This window comes from Centrocercus urophasianus, unplaced genomic scaffold (assembly GCF_019232065.1).
Source record: "Centrocercus urophasianus isolate 14NV4802_14NV808 unplaced genomic scaffold, USGS_Curo_1.0 seq_14, whole genome shotgun sequence".
NCBI classification, from domain to species: Eukaryota; Metazoa; Chordata; class Aves; order Galliformes; family Phasianidae; genus Centrocercus; species Centrocercus urophasianus.
The window spans coordinates 15,987,554-16,007,236 of NW_024884586.1; the positions used below are offsets into that span (position 1 = coordinate 15,987,554).

The 19,683-nt window shown below is 40.1% G+C and overlaps 1 protein-coding gene across 17 annotated transcripts in view; it reads left to right on the forward strand.

Moving 5' to 3' along the window:
* The window catches only part of C1QTNF4 (C1q and TNF related 4), a 126,623-nt gene that overhangs the window by 91,581 nt on the left and 15,359 nt on the right, over window positions 1–19,683 (forward strand). For 7 of the 17 annotated variants that reach the window (XM_042813867.1, XM_042813872.1, XM_042813876.1 and 4 more), the window contains 2 exons: window positions 14,133–14,390; window positions 15,588–15,796. The exons of 2 other annotated variants lie outside the window; for them this stretch is intronic. In XM_042813867.1, the coding sequence (XP_042669801.1) occupies window positions 15,741–15,796 (56 nt within the window). In that variant the 5' untranslated portion in view covers window positions 14,133–14,390; window positions 15,588–15,740. Of the gene's footprint in view, window positions 1–14,132; window positions 14,391–15,587; window positions 15,829–17,566; window positions 17,586–19,683 lie in introns of those variants that run through there. 8 more of the 17 variants (XM_042813870.1, XM_042813875.1, XM_042813873.1 and 5 more) reach the window with 6 other exon arrangements.

The following is a 19,683-nucleotide window of genomic DNA, read 5'->3' on the forward strand; positions in this document are numbered from 1 at the left end:
TCCCTGAGTACACCTAGATTGGTCCCTAGTTTTCTGATTGCTTCACAGTTTGAGAGACAGCCTGACTTATTGAGTTAGTAGTCAGTGCTTGTGCTGCCTCTGCTCAGTAGCTTCAGGCTGACTCCCTTGCATGCCAACGCCTCTGAGATGGACAAGGAGCTGCCTTTTTCCTAACCGCAAAATTACGTTTCTTGCATTAGAAAACCAGATCAAAGAGTCCAGAACATTCACTAATTTGGAGGCTTCTACCTGAACTACACCATGGTGGAATTTGCTGCCTTGGTGCCAAATAGAGAAACCTAACTGGGTACTCTGTTGCCTCCCTATCTGGTTACTTCCAGGGAAGCTCACCATGCTGCTTCAAATCGAGGATGTGTTGCTGAGGAATTCCTTTTTTTTGGCTTTTATAGGATGTAGCTTTGGAAATGTTATTACATGGACTAGTATTTGCACAAAGCAGGATCTCTCCCTCAATGTCAGCGCAATTATAAAATAAAACAGAAGAAAGCAGATCCATCAGTTCAATAATTCTGTTGAGAAACTTCCTTTTCTTGTACAGCACAGTGTGTGTGTCATCTGGCCACATACTTTGACAAGGAATGTTAATTGAAGAGACTTTTTAGTATGTGGGAGTGACTGCAACAATTTTGTGTCTGCACAGGGTAGAAAGAAGGCACAGATTATGAACGTTTGTGAGAATCTTAGCCTTTTAATTACAGTACCATGACATTAACATCTGACATGTTTCTCCAATTTCCTTATGTTTTATTATGACTGAAAGTTTAACTCCAGGATCTCTGCCAGGTAGTGCTGAACAGGTCATACAGCATCTACTTTAGGTGTGGGAGGAATTTGGAGTTTATAATTTCAGCCTGCAACTCTTCATCCACAGCTTTTCATCCTGCAACATTAATGGATGATTCTCATTTACAATTTTGGAAAGATGAATTTAAATGTAAGACTCTCCCTCACTTTTTAGGAACCTGAATCCAGTGCTCACTTTAGACTTCTGTGTTAAAGAGATGTTACTCAGACTTTATTGCAAGGAAGCAGCATACGTGTAGGTGCTGGAACAATAAGCTTTTGTATATCAGCTGCTCAAGGGTAACTGAACTTTCTTTGAGAGTAGCTGTGAGGATATTTGAGATCATTTACCCTAAACTGACTTGTGTAAATATGGACAGAGAGAGACTTGCAAATATTAAAGATATGAAATATTTTTTCCTAAACCAATACTGCAAATGAATTTAGTGATTCAGAGCTGACCTACTTATGAGTATATACCATAATTTTCCTTTGATAGAGCTCATATTTGCATAAACCTCTTGCTCAGAACTTTTGATATCTTTCCCTTTTAAACCTTTCCAGTGTTTTATGAATTTTTGTAACTTATCACAGATATCAGTCAGTCTCTGATGAGGCTCCTATTCTCCATAGACTTACAAAGCTCCATCAGACTTATAAAGCTACAACTGTACACCTCTGTGGTGATACCAAATTCCTTCACTGAAAGAAACACTCACATAGAGAATCTTTCGGGGGGGGGTATTGTCCATATATTTTGTAAGCTTCCTGTTTTATTGCACAAGATTTGACTCCTGCCATGTTTTCCCTCGTTATACTCATTTCTGGTACATATTTATATGCTTATTTATTAAAGAGAAAATACCTCTTCACACGCAGAGAACTTACTGATTTCCTCTTCACTAGCCAGAGTGAGGGAGCAGGGGCAAAAGTAAAGGAGAATTGGTATTACAGACCCATTTTGCAGATGAAACATGACAGCCTATGATTTAAGCAGAAGGCCTTTGAAAGCCTGACATAGCAATGAGAATCAAGTTTTTGTTGCCCAGAATAAGTTTATGTGGAGGACTGAGTCATATTTTAAGAGGTTAATAGCTTTGACTTCAAAGGCCCTTTGTACCAGAAGCTCTGCGTTCAGCTCCATTTTCAACATTTTTTTTTCTTCTCAAAGCAAAAGAAATTACATACCCATTATACATCCCTTTTGCATTTCAGCATATGCCAGGGGCAAACATGAGAGTTTCTTTCTGCATCTGGTGACTCATAAGGTTGCTTCTTTGAGCAGTCAGCCTTTGGCTTAACACACTCAAGAATCAAGCCAAACAGTAACTTCCTGGTTCTACACCCAGTTTTTTCCTCTAACAAGGAGGTTTTTCAGTTGCCACAGAAGTTCTCCCATAAACAGTTTAAACTTTCCACAAATATGTGAATAGTGCCTCTAGATGTCCACAGTCACCCCCATTACTCTTCTTTAAAGAAAAGAATGAAAGGCATTTGGGTTTTTATGTTATAAAGAACTATGGCACACAGACAAAGTGATCATCAGTCTATTGCCGAAATCTAAAAGATGGGCTGGTTCTGACCATCATGGTTTTGTGACTCATTGGCCAGAGAATGTTATTTGGCTCATCAGTGTGCACTTTTGCCAGAAGGATGCCAATCTGTTGAAGCTGATTCCACTTTTGGACAGAAGAGGCCAACACTATTGCTCTGCAAGCATAGCGTTGCGTGTGTTTCATTGTGTGTCATCAACAAGGTATCAAATGCTATAGTGAGCTTAACTAACAAATTTTTACAAGATCTTTTAGTCAGATAATCACTGTGGCACCACACATTACATATGTTAGTTTCCTGAAATTTCCACGAGGTAAAAGAGGAAAAGTTACTTTTATCAGAATCTCAAGTTCTGTTCCTTGAAGCACACATCCATGAAATGAATGCAGCTCTGCAATATGAGAAAAAAGCAGATGAATCCATTCACTAAGTCTCTTTTTAGTTTGTACTAAGCTAGTCTTAGTTTGGGGATTGCTATCAGGATTGGAAGCTGTTAGTTTTGGAAAACAGTGAAGGGCCAAGATGTGGAGTGTTTTTTCTTGCTCCCTCTCATGCTATTTTTCACTTTCTTTATTCATGAAATGCAATGCTGTACCACTGATGAGCTGAACTTTTCTATGAAATTGAATGAGAAAAACAACCAAAAAAGCAGCTGTAAGTAATACCTCTTTTTCCAACTGAGGATTACACTTCACTGAATTGGATATTGAGTCAGAATCCTAACAGATTGTGCAAAACCCACCAGAAGTCCATTTGCACCTTTGACAAAAGATGCCTCTGAAAACTCTTTCTTAAAGGACATTTCTCTTAGAAAGAAGAATAAAAGGGCTGGGAGAGAATTTGCAAAGAAGAAATAGAAGGATGCAGTGTGGGTTCTCAGTGTTATTCTTTATTTTTTATTAAACTTCATTTTGAAACCAAATTGAAAATTGGCAAAGCTTCCAGGAAAATTTAGCAAAGAAACAGCTTGCAGTAATCTAGCAACGAGGGTTACTATGGCAATAGCAGTACACTGAGATTTAGTAGATGCAATTTTCCATGATTCACAGTATATTTTTAGCTATTTTTCTTTTTGTTCTGTCATGCAAATTGCCTTTCTAAAGAAAGGGAGGGACAGAATATCTGGATCTTGCCCTCAGAAAAGATAGAGAGGTGTCAGTTTGTGCTTAAGGGAAGTCTTTGTGCACTAGCTTCAACTGATCAAGTCTCCTAAAGAAATCTTGAGTCTCTGTTCCCCTTTCATCTTGTCTTGAGCCTTTAACACCACTGCTTGTTCCTTGCTTCTAGGAATCCTTCCATCCTTTGTTCCCCTTAATTTCTTTCTCTAATTTGTGCCCATTTCACAATCCAAACCCTAGGAGTTTCCTTCTTTTCCAGCTATTCTCCAGCATAATTCTTTTCCATACCACTCTTTTCTTTGTGGCATTGTTTGAGCCCAGACATTCAAAAATCTAACCCGTCTCCTGACCTCCCTCCCTCTGTGCAGTCCTCTCTTTGGTCTCTCTGTGGCTTGCTCATAGCCTGAGCTGATAAAGAATTTAATGTTCTACTACTCTCAATCACACTAATTCTATCACTCTCCTAGCCATTTTATAGGGCTCTGACATGCAAGCTGTTATTCTGTTTTCCCTCATATATCTCAAAGAACTGCCCTTCTATTCTTTGACCACATGCCATACCTTGTTGTTTGGGTCCTCTTCTTCCATCACAACTAGAGTCTCCTGGGATACACACACTCAGAGTCATTCAAAATGTGGATTGCTTCATTTTTTTTAAATTTTATTATTATTATTATTATATTTTATTGATTTTTATTTGCTTTCTCGACTGCTAATCTCTTCCTCCTCTGCTATGCCAGGTTCTACTTTGGTTCCTCAACTGCATGAACTAAAAAGTTAACTAAGTGCCTTTACTCTGTGTTGGTGCTCTTGATCATCCCCTTCACTTTACCACTGTCTCCAATTTCTGTTATTGTATTCCAGAAGTGTACAAGCACTGTGTTACATTGGCTTTAATATATGATAGATGGCTCATGAAAGAAGTAAAAATAGCTCCTTTTATCTCCCATTTGTAATTCACCTCTGCCTCTTTATGTGTAACAGTGGCATCTTAGTACTGGTTAAGCAACCAGGAAACTGCACAGAATCACAAGCAATCATCAGAAAGGGCTCATGCTATTATTCTTTGACCATCCTTACTCTTCTTCTTTGTTGTTGAATTCACTGCAGTATTGTCACTAATTAGGCTCAAAATGTCTGCCTGTTACACTCTTATGTACACAGTTCAAAAGAAATGAGGCTCTGTGAAGCCTCTCTAAACTTTGGAAGGAGTGGAAAAAATGCTGAAAAGAAGCAGTTCTTTAAGTCAGTCAGGGCTGAAGAATCTAATGAGGTTCTCTGGAAGGCTTAATAAAAGACCTGAACTTGGATACCCACCGTTCACAACTCCTACTGGTTTTAGTACTAGCTGCAAATATCAGCAAACGTAAATGCAAATAAGCAATACAAAATAAGAACTAAATCCTAAAAAAAAAATTAAAGATAAAAAAATACAGAAAGGTCATTTTATCAAAGCATAATATAATTTCACAGTCAATCTTCCTGCTACAAGATACAAGAAAAAGCTGACTGTTTATGTGTATTCATAAGCATTTAGACACAGCTGATCAGTAGCTGGGGCTGTGGTGCAGTGTTACATAATGCAAGTTTATGACTTTGATGTTTTCCTTTCCTAAAAACCTAAGATGATGTTTTCCTTTCCAGCATTTCTGGATTTGTTTGTTGATTTTTTTTTCCCTATGATAAGAAAGTAAAGTATTTCAAATAAGTACTCTGTACATTTTTTACACCACATGGGGCATGTTAAATGCACTAATGGTATAAATACAACAATATGATGATTCTTCTGTCACAGAGGACATTAGACAAAGATGTCCTAATCTTTTCTGTGATAACATTCCTATATTGCTCAGATTAAGCTTTTCTCCTCTGAATCATCATAAAGCATGGAGGTCTTTTTCAGGATAGTTGATGGATGCAAAACCCAAGGAATGAGATTTCCTCTCACAAGATTCAGCAGTACTGGGGCTCCATCATCTCCTCTGTAGTGCCATCACTCTCTCTTGTTGCAGCCCACTTAGCTGGGCAGAGGCTCTGCTGTGCTCTGGAGTGGCAGGTGGCACTGCAGGACAGGTGCTCTCATCAAGTTCCCAGCATGACTGTGAGCAACCATTACAGCTAAGAGTCTCAAGACTTCTAGTTCCCACTGGGCCGTGTGATTTTCTGACACTACCTGATCTCCTTTGTCCTTTTTGGTGGCTGGCAGTGCTGTTTTCTGACTGTAAATTGTTTTCCTCAGGTTTTCTTCTTAAAGGTACTCAAAGACCTTTGGTTATTATTGCAGGAGTTTACAAATAATCATTAATTATATTGCTATTGTTCCACATCTAAAGTAATTAAATACCTGTAAGTAAACATTGTATTTCCGATTAAATGCCCATATTATATTTTCAGAAATGTCTCCTGTGCCCACAACTATCACATAGCATTTTCCACTACTAGAAACTAGGATTTCTTAGGTTGAAATCTCTTTTACAGTCTTTACTACACTTTCTACCACAGATGCATCAACATTCATAAAAAGCAAACTAATATAATATGTTTTTGGTGTTTGTTTTTTTTTTAAGTGTTTGAAATCTTCAGCGTGTTCTGGGTGTTTGCTAAATAAATACAATATTGCTATATGTTGTATTTAGTATTCCAGTTTCCAAAATGTATTCCCTGCACTGTCCAGTAGATGATGCTAATGCATTAGAAACTATTCTTTAAGTTTAGTCTAAGGAAAGCTGTGTGTCTCAAATGCGTATTATCGGCACATCTAAATTGCTCTCTTTGATTCCAGTATTTTCTAGCGTGTGCAATTTATAGTTTCAGAAGGTGTTGGTTTTTTGCTGCAGTTTTGTTACTTCCTTTGTGTTCCTATGTATCAATCTTCCATAACTCTCTGATGCTCCAGTCAGTCTGACATGAGTTTGGCCAGTTTCAGAAGTCCCTTGGGTATGTTTGCCATCTATTCACTCATGATTTGTGATGTATGGCATGAGGCTTTTTGCTATGTCAACATTTCTTCCTGTTTCCTGTCTGCAGTATGTGAAACTAAATCCTTGCACTAAAAGGACAAAAGCAAAAAGGTGAAATGAGTTTCCACGAATCTTCCAGGATACTCAGCTGTTCTAATCTCTTTCCCTAGCATAAGCGTACCTTAATTATAGACTTCAGAAAGAAGCATTATAATTTTCCTTTGCAATTGATTCTGATTTTCTTACACTGAGAGACTTGCTGCTAATTTCACATGAAGCTTTCTTCATGATCCTGAAATTACTTGCAGAATGAGCATGCTCCCAATCATACATATCAGAGCCCAAGATTTTTCAGAGAGAGTGTGTCTGTATGGCATTTACAGACACTATTTACATTTTGCTACTGAAGAAAAAGCAGATAATAAAAAACGTTTGCCAAGATGAAGGCATTAATAACTTGAGATCTTTCTGCCTGCTTCAGTCTCAACCTCATCCTCTGAAGTGGTGGAATTCCTACCAGACTCTTCCAGAGGCTAGATAGCTAGTTAATATTCTTCCTGAGCAGGCAAACTAGCACTTGTGGTCCTTCCAGCTGTTGGATCCTGTCATAGCTCTTACCTGCTTGCTTAATAGACTCACCACCAGAAGGACACAAGGCAAGAGAACCAAATCTTCTAAGGAAGAAAGAAAGAGGGAACTGAGCTACCACTCTTTGATCTTTCTTTCTTTTTTTTTTTTTCTTTTTTTTTTTTTTAACTTTAGTCCCTTGGAAAGAGTATGAGCACCTGAGAAGATGGAGAAAGAACTTTCTTGTTTCTCGCAGCAAGCAGATCTGATGTCTGTCCTTGCTAGACTGCGATGCTGAAGCTAACTAGACCATTTGGCTTTTCTTACACCTTTTCACCCAAGAAGGATTAGTTGTATGAGAAAGTTCAAGCTTCTCAAGTCACTCTTCAACAGGCTCAAAGACAGGCAAAAACCATTACGGGTAATTGCATTGCAAGAGTTGGCAGCACAGATGAGATCTAAGAATAGGCCACCCAACCAGCAGCTAGGGCATGAAGCTGGTTTAGAAAATGCATGATTCAAGGTGTAGGTGTTAGAGCTTATGTGCCTTAATCTAACACCTGGGCAAAAAATTCCAGAACGTATGAGTAAACCAGGAAGAAACACTTCAGCAGAAGCATATCTAATTGTGCAAGGCATACAGGCAGATGTGCATGACTGGTTGTTGTGTGGTCATTCAAGCAAAGAAAGAAAGAATGGGCAAATTGTTAGAATAAAGAATACAAAGCAGTCATCTTTTACTATTTCCCTTGCACAAATCAGCAACAAATATGCATTTGTCACCATGTTCAAGGAGAAAGAGATAGTGACAGAGAGAAAGAAAAGAGACAGAAAGAGAAAGCACAGCACTACAGCCAACAGTACATCCTATCCCTTGGATTGGAACCACCTGCCTGGCCAGTGGTCTGCCTCAGACCTGGTTTTGTGATGTGTGCCCCTTTGGATGTAAGCTTCATACAGTATCAGAAGACACTGTATTAAAGTGTTAGAGAGAAATCATTTGAGTACAAAATAATAATACGTATGTGTAGGTACTGATTCATCTCTAACTATCCAGGTAAGGTTCTAACATGGAAAATGGCCAAATCAGCAGTCCAATTAAAAATATCTGCTTTTTTCCACAGAGTCCTGTTATATTTGAGATCTGGAGGGCAAAGCAGAATTACCTGACTTGTTCTGCACAGTAATTGTTTCTGTGAAGGAATAAAAAGCGAAAATTTCATAGAAATTTAAAAGGAAGGGCAATGATTGAGAAAACATAGACTTTAGAGAGAGATTGCTTTCAGCACTGGCAGGCAAAAGAGCCATTGAACAGGAGAAAGAAGTACTGAAGAACTGGATCAGTTTTGTTTTATCTTGAACTTTGATGCGCCCTGGAGAGGGGCAGACTTTTTGTGTAATTGACAGGAATTTTAACACGCCAGTACAGCTGGGTGATGAGAAAGAAGCTGTTGGTCGCTGTAGCTTAACTTGATAGAATTTGTCAGGAATGGCTTTGCTTGCTGTGATGAGTAAGCACGGGAGGCATTTCATTGCTACTGTGAGGCTGTTTTTAATTCACTGTAGACATTTGGGTTAGGAAGCTGAGCTTTATGGGCCATTGTGTTTAAGTAATTTGAAACAATAGTTTGGGTTATTTTAGGGAAAGCTGGGTTTCCATTATGTTGGTAATCAGGAAGAAACGTTTAAGTCAGCTTTAGCTGGACTAATTTGCTTGGTTGTGCCTTTGAGTTTCAGTGTATACATTGAGGTTGATATTTTTTAGTTTAATATAACTGATTCACCTCAAAATGGTTTTTAAGTCATAGAAGCATGGATTTGGGTGTGGAATGCCTTTATATACAGTAAAGATACAATCAAAGAAGATAAATAGTGGTAAATTAAATAAATTTCTGGAAGATTAACAGTGGCACAGACATTCATGAGGCATCATCTAGAATGGCCGTAATGGAAAAGACATTTCTCTCAAGGTATTACTGATTTCTTTAAGAGAAACTGAATTTTTGTTGAGAAAAACTCATGCAGTAAATGCCCAGGGCATGTATTGTTAAGCATTTAGATGCTGAAGGAATACTGAGTTCTTTGTCGTAGCAAGGTGTGCACACTGAAAGTACGCACACTATAATTTCTACCACTTCTTTGTATGTGAACTCCACAATAAATTACATAGAAAATTGTATAGCTAACAATCTGAGACTGCATGATTCACATGTGAGATTTCAGTGGGTTGGAGCATACTGGGTAAGGAAAGAAACATTAAAATATGAAGGGCTAGATTTTTAGAATTGTGAATGTTCTAAGCAGCCTAATACAAGTAAAATATAATTTCCAACAGTATTAGAAACTGCCAAATAGGAGCAGTCTGATCAGCTTCCTTTTCCTACAGAGAATAAAATTTAAAACACTGTTCTCCTTTTGTGGGCAAGGGGAAGGGGCAGGGGCAGAATTGCAAGGAAAGTAGGTCATGATGACAGCTTCTGTCCAGTTAGGCAGGATATTTGGAAGAAAATGGAATACAGTTTGTACTTCAGTATTTTTGCTTCAATGAGCAACAAGAAAAGAAAGTTTTTCATAAATTATAATGAATGGAATGTGTGTTAAGTTCATCCTATGCTTTCAATTAGAGATCTGAAAATCAGGAAAGTGTTTTGATTCAAATTCTGAAGCCCTTTGTTTGAGGACAAAGGAACTGGCACATAAAAAAGACAAAAGTACTCTTTTTTGCCTCTTGAATTAAGTAAGTAGAACTTAGTGCTGGTAGCCATTGTATAGGAAAACTGGCAGTGTTAGTTAATGGAAAAACATGAAAAAATAGGGGCATAGGAGCAGTTCATAAAACTAACAAGAATTATATTTTGGAAGGAAAGCTTCTTTTTGAGTGATAAAACTGACTTGGAGCCATCTTTTATAGCGCCTAAGTCTCAAGAATGAGAGAGGAGGTGGTTCCCAGATGCAGGAAATGTCTTTGAGCAATATGCTGTTTGTTTTTTCATGGCAAAGGTGCAGATGGGAAAAACACTGAGCTGTAGCAGATGCAGTAAAGAGGCAGTTTCCTGCAACATGTGAGAAGAATTTGGCAACATGGAACTTCTTTGATCTCGTTCTTTTTTCAAAGTTTGCAGGACATTCCTCAGTATGGCCAAGCAATGTATGCAGTTCCATGATGTAACGCTTACAAAAAGCAATGCGATACAAATTCACAGTACCAGCTGATTCCAGCTGATGATAATCTCCAGCAGTTATATGGCATGTGTCTATTAGCTCAGTGTACTTACAACTGTAGGTGCATTTTTAACACAGTCATACTCTGTGAAGATGATTTTGAAGAAAGACTGTTGGTTTTTCTTCAGTGTTTTGTCAGGGTGCATAGAACCATTTTACTGAGGCTGTTTTTCAGTTTCACTGAAGCAATGTATTGCAAAGTCTTGAGGTTGGAAAAAAAAAGTACACATTTTCAACGAGTGTTATGTGTATGTGAATTTTCAAATAAAAATAAAGATAAAAGCACGTGAAGTTAGCACCACTGTAACTTGAGGGCATTCTTGCTGGGACGACAGGGGCATAGGGAAAGAAGACCAAACAGAAAACCAGGTTAACAGCAGAAAGTAGAACCAAAGGGAGCTGAACTAAAATTCTTACTGCAGTTTAATTTCACAATTTCAGAGTTTCAGTTTTCAGTTTTTCATTAGTCAGTACATTTCTGTGGGACCTAATCTTTAGTAATATGCATGGCACCAAGAAACGTGTGCATAGAGTACATTACAGGTAATCTTCTATAGTATTTCAGGCTTTCACAAAGGTTTCCCTGGTATATCTGGAAAACACTTGCAGCCCCATGTTGCAATTGCCAAGTGAGTCAAAAGCTAATCAGAAAATACAGAAACAGAATCAGAGATAAACTGTCTTTATTTCATTTGTATCACAAATTGGATTTTCACCAAAGATTTCACTGAATGGGACGAGTTTTTAAGGAACTCCTCTGGGTAAAGTGGAAAACAAGTCTTCAAAGTGCTGTACCCATACACTCCTAAATTTCTCTGGTGATAGCAATTATACTCACCTTTTATTGCTGGGTCTGTAATGTCCATAAAGTAATGCAGTTGAGGATGCTGCTGCTGTCTGATGACTCGTCCTTTTCAGGAACATACATGTATCGAGTGGCTTGGACTTTGTTATGGTGGTACGAGGTTCAATCAAAAACAACTTTAACAGAGAAAGGAAGGAAGAGTCTGCTATTTCACAGCAAATGTAGTAAATATATATATGTAAAATGAAAATATATAGTAAAGAAATAATTGCTCCAGAAATGAGACTTTGTAGCTGTGTTCTGTTGAGTGGGCAGGGTAGTATAGAAGGGTAATTTATTGCAGACAATTCTGTTGTGTCATTATTCATCCAAAATAATGTGACTTAATACACTTGCAAACTAGTAGGTTATTTCCATAGAAACAGTGAAGTGCTAAATTGAGAACTCTGGAAGTGAAAAGAGCTATCCTGAAAAGCTGTAGTGTGTATGATGCTGATCATTTGGCTTGGGATTTCAGATTTAGAGGAGTTTTGCAGCCATGAAAAATTACTGGAAACTGCTACCTAAGCATATCCAGAAGGCTTATTTAAGCCTAAAATGATATCTGTGGGAGGCTGTGTGTGTTTGAGGCTGTCAGCTGACAAACATTTCTTCTAATGACAGTTCTGCCTCCGGCTGTCCTTGACCATGCCCAATTTCTGACACATGCTGGGACAACTGCACAATGAGCAGAAGCAGGGAACTTTTCCAGATGATGAATCACCTTCTTTTTTACCTTTGACTATTTTTCAGACAAATCTTTCTCCTAATGCAAGTCATCATGTAACAGCTTAAATACTCAATATGAAACATTTGAGGTCCAATAAATTGTCAAGAGTTAGAGGTTACTTCTTAGAGCGGCACTGCTTATCTTTGTTCAGCAATATTTGCAGAGGTTCAGAATTTCCCAGGTGCATCGTTATCAGGAAAGACAGCTTTGCAGGATGTTTGTTTTATTATTTCAGCTTATAAGGAAAAATTCTGAATCCTAAGCATGCTAAAGGGAGAGTTGATAGTAAGAAAAAATTGTTAATTTGAAAAGGATTTTAAAATGTGAACAAACAAATCTTAAACCCACATAGCTGTGAGCAATAGGAGGAGATTTCTGACAATATGCAGATTGTCAAATAAAAATAATGAAAAACTGAGTAACTGAAAGGTTGACCAATCCTGCAAAGATTTCTTTCAGTGTTTTTGAGTCATTTTCTATTCCAGTTTTAACCTTTGAGTGAGTATGAAGAGCTTAATGCTCATATTTTCAGGTAAACAGACTTGAAACGTAATTTTAGTTATTGTGGGAAAATGCCCAAGAAATTCAGAAGTTAATTCAAGAAACTTGTAGCAAAATCATAAGTGCACCTAAATAGGTATGCACTGAGCACAGGATGGCTTAAATATGGTTCCATAGTGTGCATAAGATACAAAACTATATTATTTTCATTTGGACAGGGAAGATTATTTTGTAGAAAGCTCTATGTGTTCTTAACTTCAGGCAAATTTTAGTAACACTGAAAAAAAAAATCTGAATTTATTTATCACTGGATACAGTTTTAATTAATAATTTGTGCATTAAGGAAGTAATTGCATCTCTGCTTATGTAGTTATCATTCACTAATTGTGGAATTTTGTTTGGACTTTTGCATGGATACAAGAACAGTGGTATTGTTAATCTTTCCTGCCTGTATATGCTAATAATTCTCATCTTTAGAAATTGAAACTGGAGCTTTATTATAGAGTATAAGCATTCCAGACTTGATTAAGTTTTAAACTTGTATCCTAGGATTAAATCTGAAAGAGTTAAATCTTCCAGAATGGTTGCAAGGAAAAGAGACAAAGACTAAGGAAAAAGAGACAAGAAAATATAAGGTGTTGTTTTCTTTTTCAGTTTTCAGATAGGATTTAGTTCTTAGGGAAACTGTTTTAAAGCAATTGGTTGGTTGGTTGGTTGCTTTCTAGCTGAGTTAGATAGATTTGACTGTGAAATCCATTAACCCAAGGCCTGTGTATGCGTCTGCAGGTGTCCCAGTGGAATTCAGAGCCGTACATTTCTCTGATGTCTGTTAACTACTTCAAATATAAGGGAAGATGCTTAGTTTTTCTTCAGGAGAATTTCTGACATTTTCTTCCCCTTTGGTCATAGAGAAATGATTGGTAGAATTTTAAGTTTCTTGAAATTATAACCTTCTTTCCTACTTAGGTTATGTGAGCCTTCAGTATTCCAGTCATGAGAATTGTCCTGACACTTCAGTCTTGCCAGTCATATCACATTTCTTTTTAAAGTGGAAAACTGTCATTTTTTATCCGGGTTCCTCAGACTTTAGCATTAGAAGATGAACAAGCAAAATGTTTCTTCTCTTTAAATTCTTTTGACAGCTTATGTGTGCCATACACTGAGTTCAAACAATATTTTTTCTATCTTCCTCTTCTGTTGTCAATGTTACATCCTTCTGGACGCTTTTCTAGTGAATAAGATGAGCATTCATGTCTGTCAAGTGCAGTAAAATTGCAGCATGCTGCCCTGTTATCACTGTGCTGTTGGCTTTATCTGCCCTTTTTGTCATGGAGTCACCAGCAGCTATTGCTCACCTTTTTCCAAGAACTCCTGTCAGGTACCTCCTAAAATTTTCTGTTCCACTTTGCCAGACAAGTTCCTCAGCAGGTGACTTGCTGAGTGTCTAACACCATTTCATAAATTGAGCATTTTCTGTTTATCTTTTCCCCTTTTGTTTTAAGTTGCCAGTCTGCTACAAGGGTTTCTGCTTTTTTGTGTTTTCTGACTGTTGAGCCTTTTTCTGATGATCCTTGCCAATGGTTTCTGAATCTTGTCGTTTAAAGAATATTAATTTGCTCCTACCATATCCACAGTCACACTTCAATCCCAAGAGCATATTTCACACTGCATTTCTGCTGGCTTGTACCAGGTGCACCTCTTTCAGTTGATGAAAAGGGAACACAGAATATCCAGTACTGGTCACAATTGCTGTTCCCTCATCATTTGTGCATATGGCAGAGAACAACTTTTTTGCAAAAGGAATCATACTTTCTTCTGACCTGCCTTCCTAGGTGGACCTACTCCAAATTTCAACAAAATGATATACCCAGAATCTCTCTCCTCTTAACTTTCTGCCCTTAGAGTACAGACTCCAGACATCTGATGTGATCGGTGAGTCCAAGACACAAGTTTTACATTCTTCTAAAGTAAAAAATACGCTGATATCCTTCAAGTAGACCTCTCAGAATCACCAAGTTCCAGACTATGAAAAGATATAAGCCAAGCAAAGGCTCATCTAATACCATAATTTCCAAGAACAGGATTTGCAGGTGGGCTCTCAAAAAATCCTGTTATCTATTTACCTGCTATAATCACTGTATCTTTTATTTGCTGTTGAGAGACTTCAGTGTACATTAAGTGATACTATCTGCTGATCATGCAATTTCCAGGTCAGTAATAAATATACACTCCACCAGCAGTCTAATAAAGAACTTTAAGGGTTATCATTGTTAACTGTTGCAACGTCAAAAAACTGACCATGTAGGTTTATTTCTCTTATCCTCAGAATCATCCCCTGTAGGTTAGTTTACCTATTAGTGAGTCTTTACATGTTCTCAGGATTTTTTTTTTAATCTTTAGGTTTGTTTGAATCATAACTGACTCTGGTGTTTCTCATCATGAAAGTTGTATTATTAGTGGCTGTAAACTCAATTTGGAAATTTCAAGATTAATTCTTCAAGTTATTCCTCCTTAATTTACTGTTTTCTTAGTTGAACTTCGTATCAAGTTACTTTTCAAACAGACAGAATTTTACAAGTTGGGCATATGTATCACACACCAAAAATTCACAAGTCAATTGTCTTTCCAATACTTTAGAAAATTAAGTATCCATTTTTATTTACAACAGAGCAAGGTTGCTTCTGTAGAGAACAGAATGCTAACATTAATAGTGAATGAAGCATGAAGGAAATGCCTCTGCATATGAAGACACCAGAAGTAACAATATAGTTCAGAAATTAAAAATATGGCACATAATGATTACTGAGGGTGCTATCAACAGCAATAAAAATGATTATAAGGAGTACATATACATCAGGACCAGAAAGCCTGAACTCCAGCTAAGACCATGTCAAGATTACTTAGCAGCAGAACACCTGGGTTCTGCTAACAGATTGTCACACAATCTATACCTGATATCTCAACAGAAAGGCAGCAATAAACACTAACAAAAAGAGAAAAGAAAGACAATGGGAAGCAGCCTTGACTTAGGATTATAGAAGATGAAGAGAGCTAAACTGGAAAAGCACTTCTAAGATTGTCATTTAGTAATACCATAAGAATTTTCACAACACTAACACACAAACAAAAAGGCATCACAATACTCCCATGGGGCTTCAAGAGATATATCCCCAATGGGAGGACTTCCATCTGCAGTGAAGCCAGAGATGTCACTGAAAGATCTAGCACATTTCCTTCTTCCCTTCTCCATTTTTGCCTACCTAAACCTTCTTCTGCCTCCTTCCTAGGGATCCACAGTTAAGGCAGCTCAGCTCTGTTTCAACACTTTTCCAAGGAAAAGGAGGAAATCCCCTGGTTGCTCTGAGTGGAACACAGCCCGTTTCTCAGCCCTCTTCCTCCCCTCAGCTGAAGCAGAGAAGGCATGAAGCAGTATTGCCCTAATGAGAAGAAAAAACTGCTGGAGGCAGAAGCACAGCCAACAGAAGCAGAGCAGAAGGTAAAACCATGGATTGCACAGGACAGTGCTAAGTATGTGGCTAACTTATAATACTGTAGTATCTTGGTATTCAATCATTTTGACCGCAATGGCAACATATACATTTAGAAAAACATTACTATCATACCGTTGATAAATTACTCATCATGGCTATCATTGCTAGATGATTAAAGGAATGCATTTGTCTGGGCTGTGTTCAAGATGAGCATTTTCATCTCCTGCAAGTCAGTGGTCCATTCATTCTTCCAGGAGCAGTAAATTAGATGTTGAGTAATCTGCCCTGTGAAACGTGTAAAGAAGCTGTTAAGAGAGCACAAAATATGTTTAGCCAGCAGTACCAGCTGGATGTGAGCCCGTGCAGGATACTTTGTTCAGCTGTCAGCTGCTAGCAGAACCACATGAGGATTAGTCTGTAACTCCCATCCCTCATCCCGCTTTTCATCTTCCCCTTTGCTTTGCTGTGTAGGGAAGAAAGATAAGGATGTAACAGAGAGGAAGAAGCAGCCACTGGTGCATAAATGGCTGGGGAGGACAGGCACAGTGGCATGCATGTAACGTTGTGCACACTGCTTTAGATCTGTTATTGGGGAAAAGACACCATAAATAGCATGAAATGACATTCCGCTCATCTCACCTGCCAGTCCTCTTTATCTGAGGAAAGCCACTCCCTTGTTGTTTGTTTGTTTCCATTCTGCCACTGTGAATGGTGGGGATCGGCCTTGTTCCTGGTACCATGGTGCAGGTGAGCTGTGACACCAAGGGAAGGAAGGAGTGGGGTGGAAACAGGTACTGGGAGAAAGGTTCTCGTGCTACAACTGGTGAAAGCAGCTCTAGAGCAACAAAGGCTGTAGCAACACCAGCTCCCTCGGGACTGTGTACATTGACATCTATCTCTCTCCAAATACAAGGTACAGCAGAGAGAAAGAACCCTGGTATTGAAAAGCTGGAACTTTTTTTAACCATTCGCATCTTCACATGTTCTTCCTGAAAGTCAACATAAGATGGTTTTACTGGGCTAACGGTAAACGTGCTTTACAAATCCCCAAATTTGCTCTTCAGGGTAAAGCAGCAGTGTGCAAAGCCTGCTATTTTGCCGTCAGCAAAAATCAATACAGACCTCCAAAGGAACGAGCAGCAGTCTCACTGTTATGTGATGACCTAAGCAAGGCGAGCTTTCTAGGGATAGATAAGAGCTTTTGTTGAACCAAATAATGCAGCCGCTCCATTGTGGATCTGTTTGGATCCACAAATCTTCAGAGTAGATCGGACAAGAGCACGATCTCACCAAAAGCCGCTCTCTTCCCCCAGCCGTACCGTTCCGTCAGCTCTCCGCCAGACGCCCACCCGAGCACGGTGCTTCTCGCTCACCCGCCGAGGCTCGCGGCCAGCACACTCGCCTGGCCCGCTCCCCGGCGCCTGTCCTCCGAGCAGGGCAGCGGGACCCCTGCCCGCCCCTCATGGCGCCGCGCCGCCCCGCCGCCCGTTGGCGCCGCGCTCTCCCTCCTTCCCCGCCCCGGGCCCGCGGGCTGCGCCGCCTCCCGAAGCCGATCCGCCACCGCGGTGACAGCGGCTCCGCACCCCTCGCCCCGCCGCCGCCGTTCCCTCCCCTCTGCCGCCCGCCCCCGGGCCCTCCTCCCGCCACTGATTCGGCGCCGGAGCCGCGGGTGCCCGAGCCCCCTCCCCGCCCCGGCCCCCGCGCTGCCGCCGCGGCTCCCGAGCTGTCAGTGTGCAGGCAGCACCGCGGCCCCGCGCCCATCCCCGCGCCGCCCACCGCCGCCAGCGGCCGCAGGTACGGAGCCGGGCTGCGGCTGGAGAGGAAGGGGCTGGGGCCGGGACTCCTCGGCCGGACGGGGCGACGGGAGGGGGCCTGCTCCGCGGAGGAGCCTGTGGGGGCCGCCGGCACGCGGAGCGGTGGCAGCGGGGCCGTCCGTCCCGCGAGGGCGGGCGCTCGGGACGCACTGCCGGGTCTGAGCCACGGGGTAGCTGGGCGCGGAGGGACGCTAGGGTGGGCTGCGGTCCCTTTCCGTCCCCACGGAGAGGCTGGACCGGCCAACGGAATAGCGGGGAATGCCTAAATTAGTCCCTTCTCTTTTCCCTCTTTTTATTTTTGTTTTTCTAATTTCCACTATTATTAAAAGGGTAGAGTTTATGGGGACGGGCGTGAAATCGTGGCCCCGCTTGGAGCCGAGGTTGAAGAACCTCCCGAAGGCCGGCCACAGGGAAGGGAATCCTTAAAAATGTCCCGAGGGGCAGTTTCTCAGATGGTAAATAACGCTTTAGCTTCCTAGGGGAGCTAAGTCCCATGGGTTTTCCCAAAACTGGCGTATGGAGCTGATTCTGTTACATACAGTACTTTACCAAATAATTTAGCTCAGTCGTTCTCTGTGTACTTGACAATCCCAATGTCATCTCCTCAACCCACTCCCACAAAGCTCCTGGGGAAGTGGGTCAGCATCCCCAGATGATGTATCTACCAGGCATTCGGTGAGTTTCTGCTCTGCCAGCTGGCTGGGAGGCAGCATTGTGACCCTTCATTATGCACATACTGAATGAGCCTTGCTTCAATTATTCATTCTGATGCTATTGCAACCTTCTGCAGTTTCTCTTCTCCAGGGAGATGATGTGTAACAAGACTTTGAAATACTTTGCCATTGAGTCTGTGATCTGATCTAAGCACACAGCAGCTGTTTGCTCATGTAGCCATTCTTAAGGGTTAATTTATAGCAGTAAAATGTATGTCAGGGAAGAGTGAGGATTCCCAGTAGGGCGCATTACCCTCTGCATTCCCTCTGTTCACCTCTAGAAAGCTGCAATAAAGCTGAAGCCAGAGTACTTGAATGGCTATTGGACAAGGATCTGAAAATATGTTTTGTATTTTGTCTCAAAGAGTTAATGCCACAAAAGTACTTTTGGTCTCCTTAAGGGAGAACCTGTGGCTTCAGCATGGCATTGGTTTAAATCAGATAAGTTGTCCATATGGTTGACATTTGCTATTTTGTTGATGAAGAAACAGGTTCAGAAATTAAATACATTGGAAACAGAGATTTGGCGACAAAACGTGGAATCTCATTTGTAGTTATTCATGTTTTACTAATGTGATCATCTGTTCATTTTGCCATGTTCTCCAGATAATACTCATTGATAAATGGAGAACCATTCATATTTTCTAAGTACAGGAGGCTAGATTGACCCACAGAGGCAAGTGGCCTTACTTGTTGAAATATAGCTGTGACCCGCAATCAAGCAGTGCTTATATTCTCTCTTTCAATAGTAGACAAATTTTCAAATAGCAGCGAGGCCAATTGTAGATTTCTGGTTCTCAGAATTCTCATTTGTATACCAGACAGTAGCCTGGTTGGACACAGACACAAAGAGAAACGCTGTATGCCAGAGCTGTAAAGAGCTGAGGTAACTTTGCGTGCATAGCACCCAAGAATGTGAAGACCAAAAGAGGCTAGTGCTAATACAAGAGTGAACATGCAGTGATTTTTAGTCATTCTGCTAAAATTTTACATTCTTATGGTTAATTATAGGCAGAGAGCACTGAAATAAACAAATCTGATAGCAATGATACATTTCCAAGATGGGAAGTACCCCTGAGAATATTCTCAGCTGAGAAACCTTCATTGCTACTTTGACTCTAAGGCATGAGATTAGAATGAGATTAGATTGAAAATGTTAGAATCTTAAAAATGCTGAAGTGTGGGGCTCTGTTACCAGCATTTGAAGTCAGATATTAGGATCTGGTAGGTTTTACTCTAGAACTCTTCCATTCACCCATTCTTTTTCACTGCCCAAAGCATGAAGTGTACATTTTACTCAAAGATGCGTAGTTAAAGAGAATGAAGTTCAACTTGCATTAGAATTACATCTTATTGACTAGTTTG